The sequence below is a fragment of the Trachurus japonicus genome, chromosome 17 (assembly GCF_045865225.1).
Source record: "Trachurus japonicus isolate A0001 chromosome 17, Traja_1.0".
NCBI lineage: Eukaryota > Metazoa > Chordata > Actinopteri > Carangiformes > Carangidae > Trachurus > Trachurus japonicus.
The window spans coordinates 7,501,786-7,522,516 of NC_140923.1; the positions used below are offsets into that span (position 1 = coordinate 7,501,786).

Here is a 20,731-nt window from a genome sequence, read left to right on the forward strand (position 1 = left end):
TAGTAAATAAAAATGACTGTTTTTCCAAAAACAAGAACTAAATAAAAACTACAATGAACAATGACGCAAAACTAACTAAAACTAAACTGAATGTCAGATAACATCAGCTTAGCAGGGATAGTTCACCCAAAATTCAAATTTGCAGTAGCAGTGCATGTCCATATAACGGTTGCAAATGGATACCAACTGTCTTCGTAACAAAAAGACACACCAAAAAACATCCAAATACCTCCAGGCTGCTCGTATGTAATGTCCGTCTTGTATTGAAGCCCCGAAATGCGAAATTGTTCCGAAGAAAATTTTAATAAGTCTATATTTCAAGCTTGTTTGTAGCGGAAACTCCTCTTCTTGGTCCGTCCAAATCTTGCGCAATTTGCATGAGATAATGAGTGCAATTTGAATTTTGGGTGAACTATCCTTTTAGTTGTAGTTTTCTTAGAGATGGAAGAAAACGCCACAGGTCAATATGGGACGACTTGGAGTCCGACCCACAGGTAGATAAGAGTGATGTAACGTGATGATGACAGGCGGGAACATTATGGGATGCCACTAAAAGATTTAAAAACCCACAAATTTGGAAGTTCATCTTGAGGTCTCACAGAGACTTTCTCCTAAAACCTGAAAAACTAAAACTAAATAAAAACTAGTCACTTCCTCAAAAATAAAAACTAAACTAAAACTGTTTAATCAGTTGTTGAACTAAAACTAAACTGAAATTAAAAAAAGCAAACTGAAAAACTAAATAAAAATGAAAACTAATGAAAGATTTATTCATAATAACCTTGGTGCGATCAAAGCGTCCGACCTTGACACGACAACACATCGTAGTTTGTGTCCTTTACTTCTGCTTTTATTTTATTTTATTTTATTTTATTTTTTATTAAATAAAATTTCAAATTCAACTCAAAAGCAAATCCATGCCTGTAAAATCTTTAACAGGAGTAAAAACGCACAAACACAGCGAAGAAAAAAAACATGAAATAAACAAGATTCACCGAAAATGCAAAGCAAAATGTAACATAAAACCTTGCGTAGTACATCAGGCCGCCCGTCACCATGACAACGAGACCCTTCGACTACTTTGACTAAACTCAACATTTTTACATTTTTACTTTCACTTGCTTCTGGGGGACGAGGACCTGACAGACGAGCGTCCTCATGAGGGGTCGTTGACCTCCACTTTCCTTCTGGTTTAACAAGCCCCCCCCCCCACAACCCCTCCCCATGGGCCCAGAGGACATATGAGCTCTGAGGAGGGGGAGGTGTGTGTGTGTGTGTGTGTACATATGTGCATGTGGTGAAACCTTGCTCTGGGGAAGATCTTGTTTTTCCTGGTCGACCTTGAATGTTCTCATTCATTTCACTGATCGCTGTGAATATGAATACATTCTCTGAATACTGACATACTGACGCTTCAGCTGCGACCGGGTGGGGTGGGGGCTGACATCACCACAAGACGCTGCGCCAAGGTTGAGGGTTTGAATCCTTCTGATAACTCACATAGTATATATTCATACTGCTTTAAGGTGGTATTGGAAGATGGCAGCAGGCAGGAGTACAATTTGCCTGTGTTTTGTTCACAGATGAATAATTCTCACAGATTTATTCCTCTGAATAACTTAATATCTGGCCTTGAATGACTAACGTCTGCTCCCATCAGATGAAACTAATGGAGGTGGTTAATTAAGGAGGAGCTGAAGGAACCGGTTGCTGTGGGTCGTCAGGTCGGTCAGGTTTCTAGCACCTGGGGTCACATTCACCTCTGTTATTTATGGTTAAATTCTGACATTTTAATGGAATGTTAAGGGAAGTTTTGCATTTCTCCAACCAGAAAGACCTGAAGATCAAAGCAATTTCACAAATATATGATAATCAAGTCTTTTTTTTCTCCATTGGTGCTTTCACTGATCATTGTTTTTCTGTGTGTGCACAAATTATCAGTATATCTGCAAGGCTTTGCAGATTTGAACAGTGTTAGACCTGAACTCTGTCTCCAGCAGCAGCTTTGATTTGAAGTATTCAAAATCATATCACATCCACCGATCATGACAGCCCTGGTGTAACTATTATGTATTTAAAGGGATAGTTCAACATTTTGGCAAATTGGCCCATTGCAATAATCCCTATAGCAGTAGGTTTGTTACCTTTAATTGTCAGTGCAAGCTATTTTTAGTACGGCGGAGCAGAGCCGTGAGCTGCTCAGAGCTACGCTACGGAGGCTCATGGGATTTCTTGGTTTCACCTCATCAAACTCATCCAATACACAATCCAACAACTCCACAACGCTCTGGTGGACAAGTTGTGACCTGCACATTCACCACGCTATGAGATAATAACAGAACGTTACCAGACAGAGTTGTTTTAGAGGCAGCTCGCCGCTCTGCTCCGCCGTTCTAAAAATAGCTTGCACAGACAAATAAAGGTAACAAACCTACTGCTATGACTATAGGGATTATGGCAATGGGCCAATTTGCCAAAATGTTGAACTATCCCTTTAACTTTATCATATATACATACATTACCAGTCAAAAGGTTGGACACACCTTCTCATTCAGTGGTCTTTCTTTCTTTCTTTTTTTTATCGCTTTCTACATTGTACTTTTGACTGGTGGTGTAGAAACATAAATCCCTTCCAGTGAAGAGCGCTCCGCTGAATCCACTTGCTAACACCACTTGAACACAGTGGGATGTCTAACAGGAAGTAGATAAGGCCATAGTGTGAGGTCACGTTGATAAATATCTAATTGATATAAATGCCCGCAAAAAATAATTAACAGTGTGTAGATGCAAATCAAGAGGCCTAATTACCCACTAACACTGAACTTCCTCCAAATACATAACATCTATTGAAAGACAATAAAACATTGTTGTTGCCTCCTTTGGTCTCCACACACACTGTGTTTTCCTCACTTGTGTGTTTTTATCATCTTGTACATTATTTTTTCTTTTAGTTCTGGCAATTTGAATTCAAATACCAATAATAATAAATCTATCTTGAGAGTGCTTCAGGTCTTTAGAGGCTTTAGGGCGCGGAGCGTGGCTGCATGGCGTTAAAGCTGCAGCGCTTTGTGCCTGCAATCGGAGATGAAGAGGCTATTTGTCTGTGTAGTGTGCAGAGCTCTTATCTGGGATTTGTTTGCGGCACAACTTAATTTGCATAAATTTCTTGGAGAGTAAGATGAAAACTCTGCGCTGTTGGCTGGAGCCGAGGGTGGGGTGGGGGCAGATTGTCCTCACAATGCACGATCTAATGTAGAACTTGGGATAAGCTTCACGTTTCAGCATCCTGATCATGAATATATCGAAGAATAATCAGATTATTGTGGAGTTTCATTTTTTTTGGGGCAGATTTTTACGCTTCAGTGTGGAGTTTAGAATCATGAAATGACTTTATTTAAAAATGACAGTCACTGTTTTTTTTTTGAGGGGGGGTGTGTGGTGACATTCCTACAATGAAATGTATGTGGCAGGTTTAAACAAGCCAACAGCTTATCCAGATTAACTCAATCATTTTATTGGGAGTTTTAAAAATCAGGGAGAGTAGCACACACACCTAACACGTCAGTGATAATCGCTGCAGGGAGCTCTGGTCTCTGAGCTCAAGACTCACACTCACAGTTTTGTCTTTGTCTCGTCTGATCATGTGACGGTCGCTGCTGTTTCCTGTTTCTGTGGACTGAGCCTCCAGATCTGCAGCGATCAATGAAATGCATTGATCCCAATAACACTGATCGTCTCCTGAGCTCCATCCTGTCTGTCTGTTACAAACACATCAGAGTCAAACTGTTGCTACTAGTTGTTTTTTGTCACTTACTCTGAAATACATCATATTGCCCAAAATACTCACCACCACAGCTCTAAATGTGTATTAATATGCCACTGTGTAAATATAGTCCCGAACAAATGCTCCACTTCCACTTCCTCCTCTCTGACATTACATGAAGTAAAACTAAATAAATATGTAAGTATTTGTTCTCCACATCTGGTTTGAACACTTTTTATTATTATTGGATATGCTGACAATATGATAAATGTCAAACAACACCAGGCTGTTATTATTATTATCATTATTATCATGACTGATGTGATACTGGCCACAACTGGACAAATAAGAGCCAAGAATAATATTTAAATGTCACGGTTTTAAAGAGGAGTTATGAGCGACTTAACATGTCACTGAATCCCTGCCAGCATGGGGCAGCTGGCCCGACCTTTGACCTCTCTAAGGAGGGAGGGAGGAGAGGGGGCAACTGATATAACTCCCCTCTTGGGGGGAATCGACTGAATATCCCGTAAACAAGCACTTCCTGTTGGACCTGTGTCATTAGGGGGAAAGGGGAGAAAGAAAAACCAAAAAAACAGGTTTAGATCCAATAAATTTCTTTTTATCGATTTTCCAATAAAAAATACATTCATACAGAAACTATTTTACAAAACAATTTCAAATGAAAAAATCTTGTTATAACATAAAACAAAACAAAAATAGAGCCTCATATTTTTTTTTTTTTATCTCCATGTTTATCCAATAAAGATTCTCTAGCTAAAGATAGGGCGTCTTTGCAGGTTTTTCCAAAAAAGTTCAGAAAGAAATCACATGGCAAATAAAAAACAAACAAAAGAACATAAAACAAACATAATACTTAGCAGGCACCAGAATGCAAAATTAGAACAATTCAAGTGTCCAGAACAATTCACGTCTGAAAAGTTTTTTTTTTTTTTTGTTCTTTTTTATTTATTTATTTCATTTTTGTTGTTTTTGTTGTTTTTCCTTTGAAAGATGATAGGCCACAGGTGTCGGCGCCGTTGATGCCTTTTTCAAAAATGTACATTTGCTCGACCTTTTTGTTTTGTTTTGTTTTGTTTTGTTTTATCTCCAGTCAAATCAGAAATGAAAAAGATGTTACAGAAGCAAAATGAAGGAGGATGGAGTGTGTGTGTGTGTCTATTTTACAGTAATTCTTCTTCAGCCTCTTTGTCTTTATTGGTTCGTGTTAAGAAACAACACACTTTGCACTTTTTCAGTTTTTTCTTTTTTTTGGTCCCATATCCTTTCAAAATAGAAGCTTCCATACAAAATTCTCTTAGTTTACAATGTACATAATCTTTTATCTCAGTGTAAAAAGAAACATTGGCATACTGATTCCACGTCACCTGTACAGTTGTTGAGTTGTAACAAGGCTACCTGTGATGTTGACCACTGAGAGACACGCACCCAAGTTTCCTTTTTCAACACTTCCTGTGGCTCCGAAACACCCCCCAACCCCCCCTCCCCCCTCCCCCTCCCTACGATTGTGAACTTGAAGCGATTTAGAGAAAAAACCTTGAGCGATCAATACGTAATTCTTTATCAACCCACAGAGAGCGTGGTGTTGAAGTCATGTAACTGAAGTTAAAACATGCATATAGTGAAGTACAGACATACAGCTGGTGCTCGTCTCTCTCTATCTCTTTCTTTCTCTTTCTTTCCTCAGGTCGTCAAACAGACAGAAACCCGCGTCTGAACTGGTCCGGCCGGTTCTCGGTACCGCTCAGTCAAGACGACGGGGTTGTTTTTTGTCGTTTGTTGTTTAAAGCAACAGGTTACTGAGCAAAGACTCGGAGGACTTCAGCCTGAGGGCGAGACTTCGCCAGGACGCACAACAACACAACAGAAGCAGACTCGTGATCGAGAGTGCTGTCATTTTACTTCATCAGCTGATGATGAGGATGGTGACTGACGATGATGAGAAACGGCTCCAATGTCAAATGTTTTTTTGTTTCTTTCTTTGCAGCAAATCTTTATAAATGTCATCCGGAACTTGCCACATCTCATGAGAACATGTTTCCAAGACTCTGTACCTTTGACGGCAAGTTACAGTCTGTGTTATCTACACACTTAATCTGATACTACATAGTAGTAAAAAACCATTACAAAACTGAGTTGCTTTTTCTTTTCTTTTTTTCCAAGTGCTCCAACAATTCTGTCTCAGGCCTGGGTCATTTCTTTTTTTTATTGTTTTTTTTTTTGAAGATTATGATTTAGTTCTTCTGATATAGTTGTGATATAGAATGAATGCACAGAGATGTAAAAATGGCAGTCATCATGAAGCTGATATATAGGCTTTTGTTGTTGCTGTTGTTTTTTATTATTCTGGAAGTTTAGAAGAGTCCGTCTCAGGACAAAATAAAAAAGGGCAAAAAGGTGTGACTGTATGGACCAGAGCCTTTATAAAGCTATTCAATAACTACTATAATAACTACTGCATTCGCAACCCCCGTTTGGTGTGTTATGTGTGTGTGAAAGAGAGAGTGATCTATTTAACAGGACAAGGCCACTTACATAAGGCATCAGTAAGGTAAACAGTGCATTTACAGATAGAAAATCAAAAGAGAGAAGAGCTAAAGTGAAGAAAAAGGAACACAAATCCCATGGTCAAGACAGTTGCCAAGCAATAGTGGTATCCCCAACTTATCAATAAAATAAAAACATTAAAAAAAAGAGAACATGACTGCCTTATGTGTTTTTTTTTACAATACTATGGTAGCATAATATGAAGGTAGCTGCTCTTGAATTGGAAATTTTGTTGTCCTATAAGCAAACAGGTGAGCAACACATCTCCCCCCGCCCCCCCCTCCCCAGGATCCCATGCAACTTCTGTTATAATGGCGATAACTTTGTTTGTGTACAACCGTTGTCGTTATTATTATTATTATTATTATTATTATCATTATTATTGTCATCGTTGTTTTTTTGTCCTTTTAAAGATACAGAGCTTACACAATGGACAACAAAATGAGCTTTATAGCATGTATGGTTTCTGAGACAGGCTACGTAATACATTGCACATTTAATAGCTGCACTAAACAAAACGACCTCCCTCTCACTTTTTTTTCTGTTTTTTTTCTTTTTTCTTTTTCTTCTCTCTCAATAAGGGGAGCTGCTTGCAGTCCCACCTCCGGACACAAAGGGGGCGCTCTCTCGCAAAACATCGGCAAGCTCCCCCACTTCTTACTGAAACTCTCCTCTCCACAGCCAAGAGACTCAAACAACACAGACAGAACCGTTTTTTTTTTGTTGTTGCTTGCATTCATTCTCAGAGACAACAGATATATCCTCCTCCTCTTCCTCGCCGTCGCCCGATATTGAACAAAACAAAACTCTCACCCTCTGTCTTTCTGTCTCTCTCTGTCACTCATTCACTCGAGCTTCCACAAACGCAAGCTCCATCTGCTCCATAAAGCCAGCACAGGCACCCAAGTCGCAGGCACTCAACAGTCCTCATGCGCACAGGCAAACACACTGTCATCGGAGGAAACGGCACTCCAACTCCCACCCCCAACCCCCCACGCAGGAGTCCCATAATCCTCCAGGAAAAAAAAAAGCATCATCGAACACCATACAGAAGAGTCTCTTCCCATCTTCTTCTCCAGTCCAGATTTTTCCCACCCATTTCAAAAAAAAAAAAAAAAAATCTGTTTTTTTTTTTTTGTTGTGTTTGTTTTTTTTCTTTTTTGAAACTCTCGAGTCTCTCCCCCGCCCTCCCTCCCCCGCTCCTCTGTTTAAAAAAAGCCTTTCAAAGAGCGATCTCCACAGCGAGGTGTTGGAGGCACTAAGTATGGTGCAAATAATAGCCTGCGTTTGCTTCGTGTTTTTCCACTGCCTGGAACATGGCGGTGCTTCCTGTTTTATAGCGCTCACCAGGACACACACACCGCGGCCTCGCTGATCCCCCAACACACACATGGGTCGGGACAATCAACCAGAATCATCCCCCTCCAGAGCTCTGGGACAAAGGAGGAGGCCATCTTAGATGTGCCTCTTCATGTGCAGCGCCAGGTGGTCGGAACGAGAGAAACACCTGAGAGAGAAGAGGAAAAAAAAGAAGAAGAGGTGAGATGTAGGACTGCGTGGGGGAAGTGTTTCCTGCAGATTCATGTAAACATTAGCTTCCCTGAACCTTCACTTCCTGTTTTCTCCTCTTGTTTACAGTGTAAACGGAAGACAAACCAGGCTAGTTAGCATACGCAGTGTTAGCTAGCTTCCGCAAACACAGCAAACAGCGCAGAAGCTAAACTAGGGCTGTCAGAACAAACTTCGCTATTCAAACAGAATTCAAATTATTTTTAAAATGAGAACATTAGAAGTTGGAAACTGGCATTTTAATGTGTGCCTTCTGCAACAACGCAAATGAGTGTAGCGCGCTGCAATGTTTGGGGTTGTAAAATATGGATAAAACAAGTTGTTGTTGTGTGCGACATAGAGCTGCAGCTTCAAATTTACCAGCAGATTTTCTTTTAATTGCCCGTTTATTCGCCTGGTGCGGTGCGCCTACGTATTTCCGGGCACACCTTCTTTTTTTCTTTTTATTGATCGATCCGCAGATAACTTATGTGCCAATCACGGATAACCGGCTATCCATTGCACCACTACTTATAGCCTAATATTTCGATTTCCCTTCTTGAAGTTTTATATTGATTTATAGTGGTGGATATTTACTGAGATTAGTATTCTGCTTGTAATAAGTAGTGAAGTAGTCTTTTGAAGTAGTTGTAGTTCTATAAACCTTGGTGCAGGATACCTCTCCAGTCTTGACTCTCCACAGGCAGAACCAAAATTTTTCGCAACATTGAGTTGGTAAAACTTAAATGTGTTGCAAATATTCCATAACAAATTTGAATATAATTTGAATATTTAACATAAGAGGAATTAGAAATTTGAATCTGGTTTGGGGGGAGGATTGACAGCCCTAAACATAACTCTCATTAGCATGAACCCGGTGTTGGGTTCAGGGACAAGGACCATGCTAAGCTGACCTCCAGCTTCCTGTTTTATTGTGTCTAATGTCATTTTTTTGTCATTAGCTGAAAGAAGCATGGGGGGAGGTGGTGCAGCTGTGATGTTCCTCCTCCTCCCCTCTGCACTCAGCTCTCTCTCTTCATCTAACTCTTGACCTCCAGCTCATCCTTGACCCTCTTTTCATGCCTGCACCTGAAGTGTCATCTGGGTAAAAACTCATTTGCACATTTAAGTCTTTGTTGGTGAAGGAGCTGAAGGTGGAGGGAGAAGCTGCAGCGTCGTGTTTGGAGGTTAATGGTCAGGAGATACTCATGGAATCAAACAGCAGGATTATTATTTATCATCATCATCATCATCATCGCCTGCTTAGAATAATCCACTCAGTGTGTGTGTGTGTGTGTTGGGGTCACTGTGGTCACTGACTGATGATGACTCACCTGTCGCAGTGACTGCATTTGAATGGCTTCGCTCCAGTGTGCTTCCTGAAGTGTCTGGTGAGTTCATCGCTCCGTGCAAAGCGCCACTCGCAGCCTTCCCATGAACACCTGTAGGGCTTCTCACCTGCAGACAGCAACATCAACAACAGTCAGTCACATGATTCACAATCTTCACAGGATGAAACAAGAAGTGCATTGTTTATCCAGAGAGATCTTTAAAATGTTCTTTACAACTTAAGCTACTTTTTTTTTTTTTTTTCGCCTCTCGCTGCTTATAAAATACGGTGCACATGACAGGATTTCGTCAAATAACCTTTAACCAGCTACTGTACTGAGCCGTAAAAGAAACAATCAATCAAAGCGCTAGAACCGAACGTCAGACTTTTTTTTTTTTTTCTTTCAAACGCAACTTTGCACATATGTGTTTCCTAAGCAGGTGCTAAGCAGATTGGGCTGACTACTACCGTGCGTTCGTGAGGGGAGGGGAGGGGGGGGACAATCCTGAGCCTGAGAGCCGTGGTGGTATGCAGCTTTAAGGAGCAGCAGCAGACTGCTTATGTAATGTGGGGAGAGGAGAGCTGCGGGGAAAGAAAATAGAGACTATGTTCCTAATGGTCCTAAAGGCCATTAACCATGTGGTCGGACACGGTCAGCGGAGGATGCGAGGAATGCGGCCTCCCTCCGCTGCTTTAATGGGCGACGCAGCTGTAAACAGCCTGGCAGCGGGGTCGCAAAGGTCACCAGGGAAACTGCTCACATTTGAACCCTGGGTAAAACAACACTGCAAATGTCAGATTCCCATCATTTCTTTCATTCTTTTTTATTCATTTATTTACTTTTTTTTTTTTTTTTTTTTCTTGGAGGTGGGGGGGGCGGTTGCTGTTTGCACACGGGTGAGTTTCGGGACTCTTTTTTTTTCCCAGGGTGAAATCTGAGAACTGTTGATGTGTTTTCAGAGTCCACATCCTCTGGGTTCCTGCTCGGCCACAAAAGCACATCCCTCCTCCCTCCTGCCTCTCGCTCCTCCCTTCCTCCCCCCCATGTGAAATCACGTTCCTCTGTGTGAATTAGGTCACAGTTGAGGGCATTCCTCCCGACAAACAATTCGAAGTATGTGGGAGTCTTTTCAGAACCATCAAGGTTCATTTTACTTTCGCTTTTCACTCTTTCCGCCTCAAAAACATGATGTCATAGTTGTCAGGATAGCCCCCCCCCTTCCCACACACACACACACACACACACACACACACACCCTCTCCCTCTCTGTCATCTGTCTGTTTACCTGTGTGCGTGCGCTGGTGTGCTTTGAGGTGCGAGCTCTTGGTGTACACCTTCCTGCACCCGTTGAACTGACACCTGTGCACCCGCCGCCTCCCGTCGGGCGACGTCTCCCCGCTGGTGAGCCCCGACCTCTCCAGGCTCCGCTCCATGCCCCCAGTCCTTATTTTCCCCGGCGAGTGCAGCACAGTCTGTATCCCACTCCACACGCGGGCCACCGAGCCCTCCTTGCCCAGCTCGGGCGAGGACGGCGGCGTGCTGATGATGGCCGAGCCCAGGTCTTCGCCCCCGTCGCCCAGAATGTCAGTCAAAGAGCCGGAGGGGAAGTCGAGGGCGGGCGAGAGCTCCTCGGAGCTGTCCGAGGCCTCGCTGCTGGCGTCGGAGTTGAAGCCGCCGGCGTCCGCGTGCTGGTTGTCCTGATTGTCTTCCTCCTCCTTGATGTGGGGGATCTTCGGGTCCGTGTCGGCCGACTTGTCCCCGCACGCCAGCATCAGCTTGCTCCACAGGTCCTCCTGGTTCTCAAACTTGAGGTCCGTGGCCGAGACGTAGGGCTCGCTCTGGAGGTACCGCTCCAGCTCCAGGCATGTCTGCATGGGGAGGGAAGAACGAGAGATAACAGTGAGATGACGTTGTGAACAGAGGCCGAGGCCTGTAACACAGCGCTGCTTTGCCCTACAAAGGCAAAGTGCAGTATCTGTAAAAATGCCAAACTGAGAAAAACAGCTTTTTGTGTTTTTCATTGTCAGGTTTAAGCATCAAATTATGAATAACTAGCAAGTCTATAATTGATTAGATGAAAGTGAACTGAATTAAATGTATTTTGTAGTTTGTCTTTCTGACCAATTTTGACAGTTTTATGGCAGATACTGCACTTTTGCCTTGGTTTTGGTGCAGATACGGCACTTTGCCTTGGTTTTACTCCAATGGAATTATAGAGTAAATGTAGGGAGTAACAGTACTCTTTGCAGATACTGCACTTTGCCTCGGTTTCACAGTGCTTTTTTGGATGGACAGCAAAATAAAAGGCCCAATAACTCTGGAAATTTTAGCAGTACCAATATCAAATTCTACCAGATCGAAGAGAATATGCCACACTTTTGATTGGTCAAAAAAAAAAAAAATGCAGATACTGCACATTAAGTTAGTGCTCTTCAACCGGAAAGTCCCAAAAACACCAAAACAAACCAAGGGGAGACACCGACCAACTGACTGCTGTTCATCTATACACCATGTTATTCTTAGCAGCAGCAGCAGCAGCAGGAGGGGGAAATGCTCCGACTCTAACACCACTGGCCCTGTTTCCTTCCTGCTCGCATCAACGAGGCAAGAAGACACAATGTCCTATGCAGAGGATAGTGGAGTACGTTCTACGGGTGCCCTCAGAGGACATATCAGAGGAGGTTACAAGCACCACATTTCCTTTGGAGAGCATGCAGGAACAAGGTGCTCTTATACCCGTGGAACGCACGCATGGTTGTGTGTTGGGGTCGGTCATGAAATTTACATATGCTACAGAGCCCCCCCACCCCCCCATTGGGTTAGGGAAGTGCTTGTAGATCTTTTAAATCTATCAATTATTCAACATAATGTGGATTTAATAATGCATTCAGAGGCATCGCTAGAAATAACATAGCACACTGGGGACCTGGAGGAGGGAGGTCTGGTTCACGGGGGTCCATAAAAAGCCTGGCATGAATACTGCAGGAGCTGCTGAGGATTGTGGGCCTTTTTTTTTTTTTTTTTTTTTGGAAAAGGAAGTGAGAGAGCACTTCCTCAACCCGCTGCAGCCGCCCCGGCACAGGCCTGATATGAGGAGATCGGAGCAGCTTCCAATTTGCAGCCATGTTTCTGTGACAGTGGACTTGAATGAACCCGTGGTTCATCCAGCGGTGAACGAACGGTCTCATAAGGAAGGTGTTTTTTTAAATAACTTTTCTTAAACCTGATCATTTTCTTGAGGAACACTGGAGATCTTCACCTACTTCCCTCGAAAAAGTATCCAAATTGATATAATAAGAATGAATGAATGAACAAACCAATGAATGAATGAGTGCTCACAGCTCAGAGGCGCATGCAGCAGCATAGAGGATGTAACCACAACAGCTTCATCACTGGAGACTTTCAAAATAAGTGCACACTCAGAGGTAACAGCGGTGATTTCTACAGAAACCAGCACATTCACAGAAGAAGCAAGAGAGCCTCATTCAAACCTCACAGCAACAACATGATGGGCTGTAATAATCTCCAGCAGTAGTCAGGTCACAGATACCTCAGGAGCAGGTGGAATTTAGTGATACCATGAAATTATGAGGAGTGAGAAGAGCAACACAACTTCACAGGGACACATGAAGTCTAAAAGTGGAAGATTATGGGAGCTGTGTTGTGTCGTAGTAACTTGGGAGAGAGAGAGAGAGAGAGAGAGGGGGAGAAAGAGGGAGGGAGAGAGAGAGTATTCAAGGCAAATGTTTCTCGTCAGCAGAGCTGAATAAATCCCACGCGAGCTTTAAATGCCTGGGAGGGCGACTTGGCCCCGAGCCCGAAGAGATCTGATAGACAGAGAGAGACAGAGAGAGAAGAAGGAGGAGAAGAAGGAGCAGATCGAGATTAATTCATGTCATTTTCCCAAAGCAGAACAAGAGTCGAGTTGAGACACTTCTCTTGGTTTTCAGTATTAAACTCCTCTGCTCTGTCATCCAGAAACCAGCCTCTCTCGATCGGTCTGTCACTCTCTCTTAGTGTGTGTGTGTGTGTGTGTGTGTAAGAGCGAGTAAGAGAGGTAGAGAGAGAGACGGAGAGAGAGAGAGAGAGAGGAGGAGGAGGAGATACGCGCAGAGACGCACGGTGGTGGTTCACCATTCAGCCGCTCAAATCTGCAGCGCAGCGTGTTTTTAAATCATCACGAGCCGATGTGTCTCCACAAGCAGCGAGCACGAGCCCCAAATATCATCATCATCATGATCATCATCAGCAGCATTAACAACACTGTCACTCTAATGAAAAACCACCGAAATAATAAACTAATACGATAAAAATCATCTCCAATATGTGATAATAACGTTAAACACAGTGAAAGTACTAAGTCGCTCCAACTTGATCAAACAGTGATAATCGAACCAATCAGCTGCGATAAAGTCTCCACGACACGACACCACGAGCATTTGGAAATATTAAAGGAATATTACAGAGATGTGTCAGTCAGGGAACTTGCATCACTTCCCCTGTCAAAAAAAAAAAAAACGAGGACTGAACCGACGCGACTTTTTTTTTTCTTTTTCTGTTTTAAACCAGAGACTCTGGTATTTACACTCGCACCAAACTGGCCGCCAGCTTTCATAAACAACTTTGACATTTGCACGTCCACAGGGGCAGCTGTCAGACAGAGGGAAGGCAAGTTTCTCCTCCTCCGCCTCCTGCTCCTCTGCCGCTTCTTCTTCTTTTTCTTCTTCTTATTCCCGATATTACGCACTTTTTCCCTGCACTTCACCGGAGACGCACATGATCGAGCCCCGGTGCTGCTGCTGCGAGCGATCTGTCAAAGACGTGACTGTGTCTGTCTGTCTGTCTGTCTGTCTGTCTGTGCCGTTCAGTTACCTGCTGCCAGTACTCCTCCAGAGACGGTAACGCTGAAAAGTATCCGGTGTCGTGCACGATCTGGAGCTCCTGGAAGATGCTGCACATGGGGATGACATCCATTTCACTCCTAGGATGCAGCAGCCACAAGTAGAAGCGAATTGAAGCTGTGGTGGGATGAGGAGGAGGATGAGGAGGAGGGGGGAGAGCCTGGTGGTTGTGTTCGCAGAAGAGCCGCTGCTGCTGCTGCTGCTGCTGCTGTTGTGTGCATGTATAATAGTCGGTGTGGAGTCGTTGCGCTTCCACCACTGGAGCTTTTCGAGCGTGTGACGCACAGAGAGCGCACAACACTGAACTCTCCAAAAGTCCGACAGCGCACTGTAAACTTCCCCCCCGATTCAAAATTACAGACAAACCCACCCCCATGTGATTACATTACGTTTCGCTACGATGGCCAATCGGCTGGCGGGAGCCTCGGACCCGCCTACCAGACCACCTCCGGCCAATCAGGAGCCGCAGCCGACTCATCCTGTCCGCTGTGGTTGGCGCGCACCGCGGAGCGTCTCCGGCTCCCATTGGAGTAAAACGCTGCTATTTTTAGAGCGCTATATAACCCGGACCGCTCTCGTAGCAAAACGAGGAAGTCGACTTTTCTACTGATTCAAATGTGTGAGTCTGAGCTACTGGCGGCAGGAGACGCGCTGCTTGTAGAGGCAGCGGAGTCAGCCTCTAAAATAGACACACTTGACTGTTTTCATTTCATCCAACACACACAAACATCTCACACTAGTGTATACAAGGCTCCGATGTAAAGAAGGCAAGTGACGGAGCAGCAGCTGACTCCGGATCAGTGTCACTCCGAGTCCGCACGCTGTTAAAGCGCAAATCACGGAGCCGATAGAAAGAGAGAGAGAAAGAGAGCAGCTCAGGGGGACTGTCAAAGATCTGATCATTTCTGTGCTCCATGAAATAAAACTGATAGACTTGTTCGTCTTCACGACCGTCCCGAGCTGCCTGAGCGTCATTATGGCTCTCCCTGTGACCGTATAGACAGTTTTAATAAGCCATTAAGTTATAATAGAGTCGCCATAAAGATGATTATTCACAAAATGCTCTGCAGGTTATTGTAGAGGCAGCAGCTTGAGGCGTATCACGGGGGACAGGTTTGCTTCTGCTGGAGATGATATGCGTTTATGTGAGTGAGTGCATGTGTGCGTGTGTGTGTGTGTGTGTGTGTGTGCGTGTGTTATAATCTCAATCACCTGTGGCTCTGCTCTTTTCTACGAAAGAGAGCTCTCTTCCCTCGCAGCAGCAGAGTGCTTTTACGATGCTCGATTACGAACATGAAACCACATGGCCCGGGTTGTTTCCTCTGCAGGCAGGAAAGGAGAAGAAGCAGAAGAAGCAGAAGAAGCGCGCGGGGCCTGATGGTGCACGCACTGCGAGAGTTTCTAATCACCCAATACATCTCAGCAGCTCTAGAGTGACATGTTATAAATACACTGGCATGCCTCCAGAAATGTGTTTCCCTCTTTTTTTTTTCTTTTTTTTAAATATGTAAGTGTGATCAGATCAGAAATGCATGCATATTAATCAGAGTTAATATTTTGATATATTGATACACACTCTGATTTATACTTTATCATGTTGTTCTCAGAGATGGACAGAGTACTCCATTACAAGTAAAAGTAGCTCAGTCGACATGTTACTCGAGTAAGAGTAAAAAAGTACTTGCTTTTAAAGGTACTTAAGTATCCAAAAGTACATGCTTTTAAATTTACTTTAAGTCGAAGTAAGCGTAAGAGTAAATTTCTTATTTTTCACATCAATTAATTACTATAATTTTTTTCTAAATGAATTTAAGGACCTTTTAAAGCAGAAGTGAGTGATCCGGTCGTTTTCGCTAATGCTGCGTTCCAGGCAGGCTTTTGAAATCGGAAATTACAGCTTCAAGTCACAACTTACGACTCTGTAGCGTTCCAGGCAACCCACTCGTGTTTTTCCGACCTGTTTTACCGGTGAAAGTCACTATAACGGCCACTCGTAACTTCCGACCGGTGAACTCGTACCAGATCGAACTGGTACCACTTCACGGTCGGAAAAATACGAGTTTCCTTGAACGCACCATAACAGTCCTCGTCCCTACGTCACCACATTCACGGCGTTCCTTGGCTGCACACACAGCCCTGCATGCCGTTCTCTCTCCTCATTGGATAAAAACTGTAGGATACGATAAATGTTTTCTCCTCGGCTCAGAGCAGAGCAGAGTGACTGACAGACCCGTGTTTCAGACCAAACACTCTATGTAAGTGATTGCTGTCGGAAGATATAACTATTTAAGACTTATATTAACACAAATATATCACTCACTTCTGCTTTAACTCTTGTTTCTGAGAATGAACTCTTTGGAACCAGCTGCACTGATGTGCTGCTTTTAGGGGTTAGGGTTTCCTTCTTTGACAAACACAGCTTGTGTCCAATAGTATTTTAGAAAAGAAAAAGAAAAAAAAAAGCAGACCTGAAAGTAACAAGTACTTTTCAGCCTTCCTAGAAATTAACTTGAGTAAAAGTAAAAATATTTGTCTTGGAAATGTATTCAAGTAAGAGTAATAAGTACCAAATAAATCTAATACTCAAGTAAAGTACAAATCCTATGGATATGTACTTAAGTACAGTACTCAAGTAAATGTACTCCGTTACTGTCCACCACTGGTTGTTCTCATTAAAAATAAATCTCAGAGTCCATTATTCCATGGCTTTAAAGTCTTTAACCCATGGTCCAATGCACCGTAACACCAAGTTAGTTGTAGCAACTTTAGCAATGACCGCACCATAACAAACAGTGCAGTCTATTTATCCACACACAAACCTCGACCAAACTTATAGCCACAAATAATGCTCAGAACAGCACCAAACGTCATCAACAGTACAAACAGGGTCCCAGCACATAATACCAGGCATCGAACATCTGTTAGCTTTGCCGCCTGGCTGGTTTCTATTGAAAAGAGACGAAAACAACTCACCCACTCGTTATGCAGCAACTTTCCACGTCCAACATAGCATCCAGACACCGACAAAACACGTCCGAGTCCGACTGGCAGCAGTCTCAGCGGCCACTGGCAGGAAGTGACCACACATGATTGACCACTCTGACCCCCAATAAGGCCCAGCACATACTCCACCGGCAGCTCTCCCTCTTTCACTTTTCTCCTCCGTTTCCTTCAGCTCGTCTTCGGTGAACTCGGTCTCAAACTGATAGTGGCGTCCATCGAAATGAAACCAGTCGTCGTTATAAACTCAATTGTGCTGTCCCCATGGATGTATAATGGCTGTCCCTTCTGTGATGTCTGCTTCAAGTCTCTTCCCGGTAACAAACGTCGTCCAGATCTCGTGTGGTGCGCGTGACGTCGCGTCTAACCTCGCGGTTATTTACGTGATTTTCTCCCGCAAATATATAAAGTTAGAAATGTCCAATTCCGTTCATTTCCCTTTTTTCTATTTTACTTTTATTCTGTCTTTCTTTTATTATTTTATTGTGCTTTTATGGCGATATGGATCCCCTTGGGTCTGAAATAAAGAAATGAATGAATGAATGAACACTCGATAATAACTTTTATAAACTGATAGGCAAGTTACATAGGAACTTTGACTGCATTGTATGGAGTAATAATCACACATTTTCATCCTTGAGCTGCGGGACTCTACTTCACTCGGTAACGCAATTGCCTCCACGCCAGCGGACTGTAACCATGGCAGTAATGAACAGACAGCTGGAATAGTGGAAACGGGGCTTGCTGGATGCGAAAAGTTGCTGCACAACATATAACTGGAGGAGAGTGGGTGAGTTGTGTTTTCGTCTCTTTTCAATAGAAACCAGGCAAAGCTAACAGATGTTTGATGTATTATGTGCTGGGACCCTGTTTGTACTGTTGATGACGTTTGGTGCTGATCTGAGCATTATTTGTGGCTATGAGTGGCTTTTTGATCACGGTTTGTGCGTGGGGAAATAGACTGTGCTGTTTGTTATGCAGTCTTTGCTAAAGTTGCTAAGCTAGCTAGCATTCGGTGTCACGTGCATTGGACCATGGGTTAAATTTACGCCGGAATATCCCTTTAATCAGAGGTAATATGTTGATATATTGATACACACTCTGATTTAAATACTTTATCATGTTGTTCGCATTAAAAATAATTTTCAGGGTTCATTAAAGTCTGACAACAGGCTTTTATTTTGTTAAGTGAGGAGTAAAAGTTCCTACTTCCCTTCAGCAACATGTTAATTAGTGTGAATGTGTGACTCCTTCACTGTCAGAGCACTGTGTGAGTGATGTCGGGCCATTTATTCAGCTCAACTCAACTGGACGTCAAACATACAGAGCATGTGAGCAAAAAAAAAAAACTACATATCCAGTTGCATAAGATGTGGGATAAAGTTGAAGTCAAGCGGAACAACAGGGGCATTGACGAGTTAAAGGCAGGCGATGTGACAAACAACATATTTGGAACAGAGAACCATTGTTTGACCCTGCCGGCCCTGGTCGAGCGCCTCCACAACGGAGAGTCTCTTTTGTTGAGATCTCAGCTGTGGGCACATTTGCAGAACTCAGCAGTATCAGTATTTGGTCCTGATGAGTGGGTTGAAGTTTTTTTTTTTTTTTGTAGGGACAGAGGACGACGGGATCTCTGTCGTGATGCGAGATCACAGGTATTGTGGAAGGGACGAGTCATGATGCTTCCCTGCAGCAGTCGGTGATTCATCGGTGACATTATAAATCAGCCCGGAGAGAGACAATACTGTATTCACATCAAAGCACATACCGTACGTATACTAATTACTTCTCTTTACAGCAGGTAATGAGGAATCGGCCCTTTGCATGAGTGTATAAGCGGCTGAGAGATGAGAAAACATCCAGAGAGAATTTACGACTCGTTAATATCAATATACAAGTTGTAATTGCAACTGACTAATTGTTCTGAAACTTGATTTACTGGTAACTGATTTGGCTCTAAATTATATCTAGAGACAAACAACAAACTCAAACAGATTCCATGAGTCAGATAGAAGAGAAAATAAATTATCTCAGGTCATAAACATGGGCACATTTTCCCTCCAGCACCCCAGAATGACACAAGGCCAACTCTGAGGTGAAGCTGTAAACTTTAGCAGGGAGCTAAACTTTATTAGGATCCCCCTCAAATAAAGCTCAACAGCACAACTCAAGCACAATTGGTGTATGCAGCAACTTCAATACACTTAATTCTCATCTTTATTCTCATTTCTCTTTTTATACAACACCTTAAACCAGTGCCTCTGAAGGTTTTCTTTATTTTTTAACATCAAGGTCACATTAACTAATGCAAATTAGACTAAAGATGCCAAAATCTGATCCGATTTTTGCCTTCAATTCTTCTTTCTGCAGCCCTGAAACATTCAGTCATTCTGTCACTTATCGATGGAGTCACAGTGAAAATAGACGATTCTCCTTTTTTGCTCAGGATCCTCCTTAAAGAACCAATGGTTTCACTTTGAGAACCAGTGGTGTAAACATAATCAGATCCAGGGCGTTAACATTTTACCCCCCTGAGGTCTATTTTGTTATCATGTGTTTTTTTCATGCTGGTTCTCTCCCTGGAACCCGCGTTAGTTTGTGTTTCTGCACCGATGCAGCGCCCTCAGTAAACTAATGTCTCTTTAAAGTGACACTTGTGTTCAACGTGACCTCATCAAATGAAATTCCTGCACGTTCTCAGAAGCTGCTCCGACTCTGATGCACAGATAGCATGAGTCATAGCAACCACTGTATATACAGTGCAGTTGCTATGAGGCGGTGACTGTCGCCCATGATGCGGCGCGGTGCATGTGGGATGCTGGTCGCTGCACGTCTGTGTGTGTGTGTGTGTGTATGACAGAATGAATCCATAGCAACAAAATAATGAGCGTAAACAACATGCAGAGAAGCAGCAGCTCAGGCCTTTTGTTTATGTGGTGTATTTGCATATGTCACATGTGCTGCACGCTGCACCGAGGATGTGTTTGGTTAATTTGCTATGTGTCCGGTGCAGAAAAATGAAGAAGGAACTTATTTATGACATAATGAAAGCAACAGAGCATCAATTGCATAGATATAAACATGATTTAATGTAGTTATACTTTTACTCATTAAAGGTCCCACGTGTAAAATAGGGGGAAAACTGTGATATCTAGTTTTCAGATTCTAGATTGGTTGGTTTATTTATGAATGCAAAACTCTTGCTGCTGTACAAACATGGCGACACTTCTCTAAAGCAAGACCCTTAAAGGGATAGTTCACCCAAAATTCAAATTTCACTCATTACTTACTCACCTTCATGTCGACTAAGAGCTGTGAGAATTCACGGAGTCCTCCGTGCCCTCTCTGAGTTACGGGGGGGGGGGGGGGGGGGGGTCGGCGCAGCAGTATTTGTCCATATAATGGTTGTCAATGGATACCAACTTTCTTCGTCCAAAAAGACACACCAAAAAACATCCAAATACCTCCATAGTGCTCGTCTGTAATGTCCCTCTTGTATTGAAGCCCCGACATGAGAAATTGTTCCGCCAGTCACACAGGAAGAGCAGTGAACCAAGACACTGGGAGCTTCCGCTACAAACAAGCTTAAAATATAGACTTATATTATTTTTTTCATAACA

At 43.1% G+C, this 20,731-nt stretch overlaps 1 protein-coding gene across 2 annotated transcripts; it reads right to left on the reverse strand.

Moving 5' to 3' along the window:
- Positions 1-6,036: 6,036 nt before the first annotated feature.
- LOC146970003 (Krueppel-like factor 6) lies at positions 6,037-14,441 on the reverse strand. 2 transcript variants are annotated; one of them, XM_085803864.1, is made up of 5 exons: positions 14,267-14,441; positions 14,083-14,219; positions 10,496-11,078; positions 9,214-9,337; positions 6,899-7,838 (listed from the first exon to the last, which is right to left on the reverse strand). In XM_085803864.1, exons 2-5 carry the CDS (start codon positions 14,182-14,184, stop codon positions 7,787-7,789), a joined length of 861 nt encoding a protein of 286 aa, XP_085659990.1. In that variant the 5' UTR covers positions 14,185-14,219; positions 14,267-14,441; the 3' UTR covers positions 6,899-7,786. The 2 variants fall into 2 exon arrangements, with proteins under 2 accessions (XP_085659989.1, XP_085659990.1); XM_085803863.1 differs by having other exon boundaries at positions 6,037-7,838; positions 14,083-14,441.
- Positions 14,442-20,731: the final 6,290 nt, after the last annotated feature.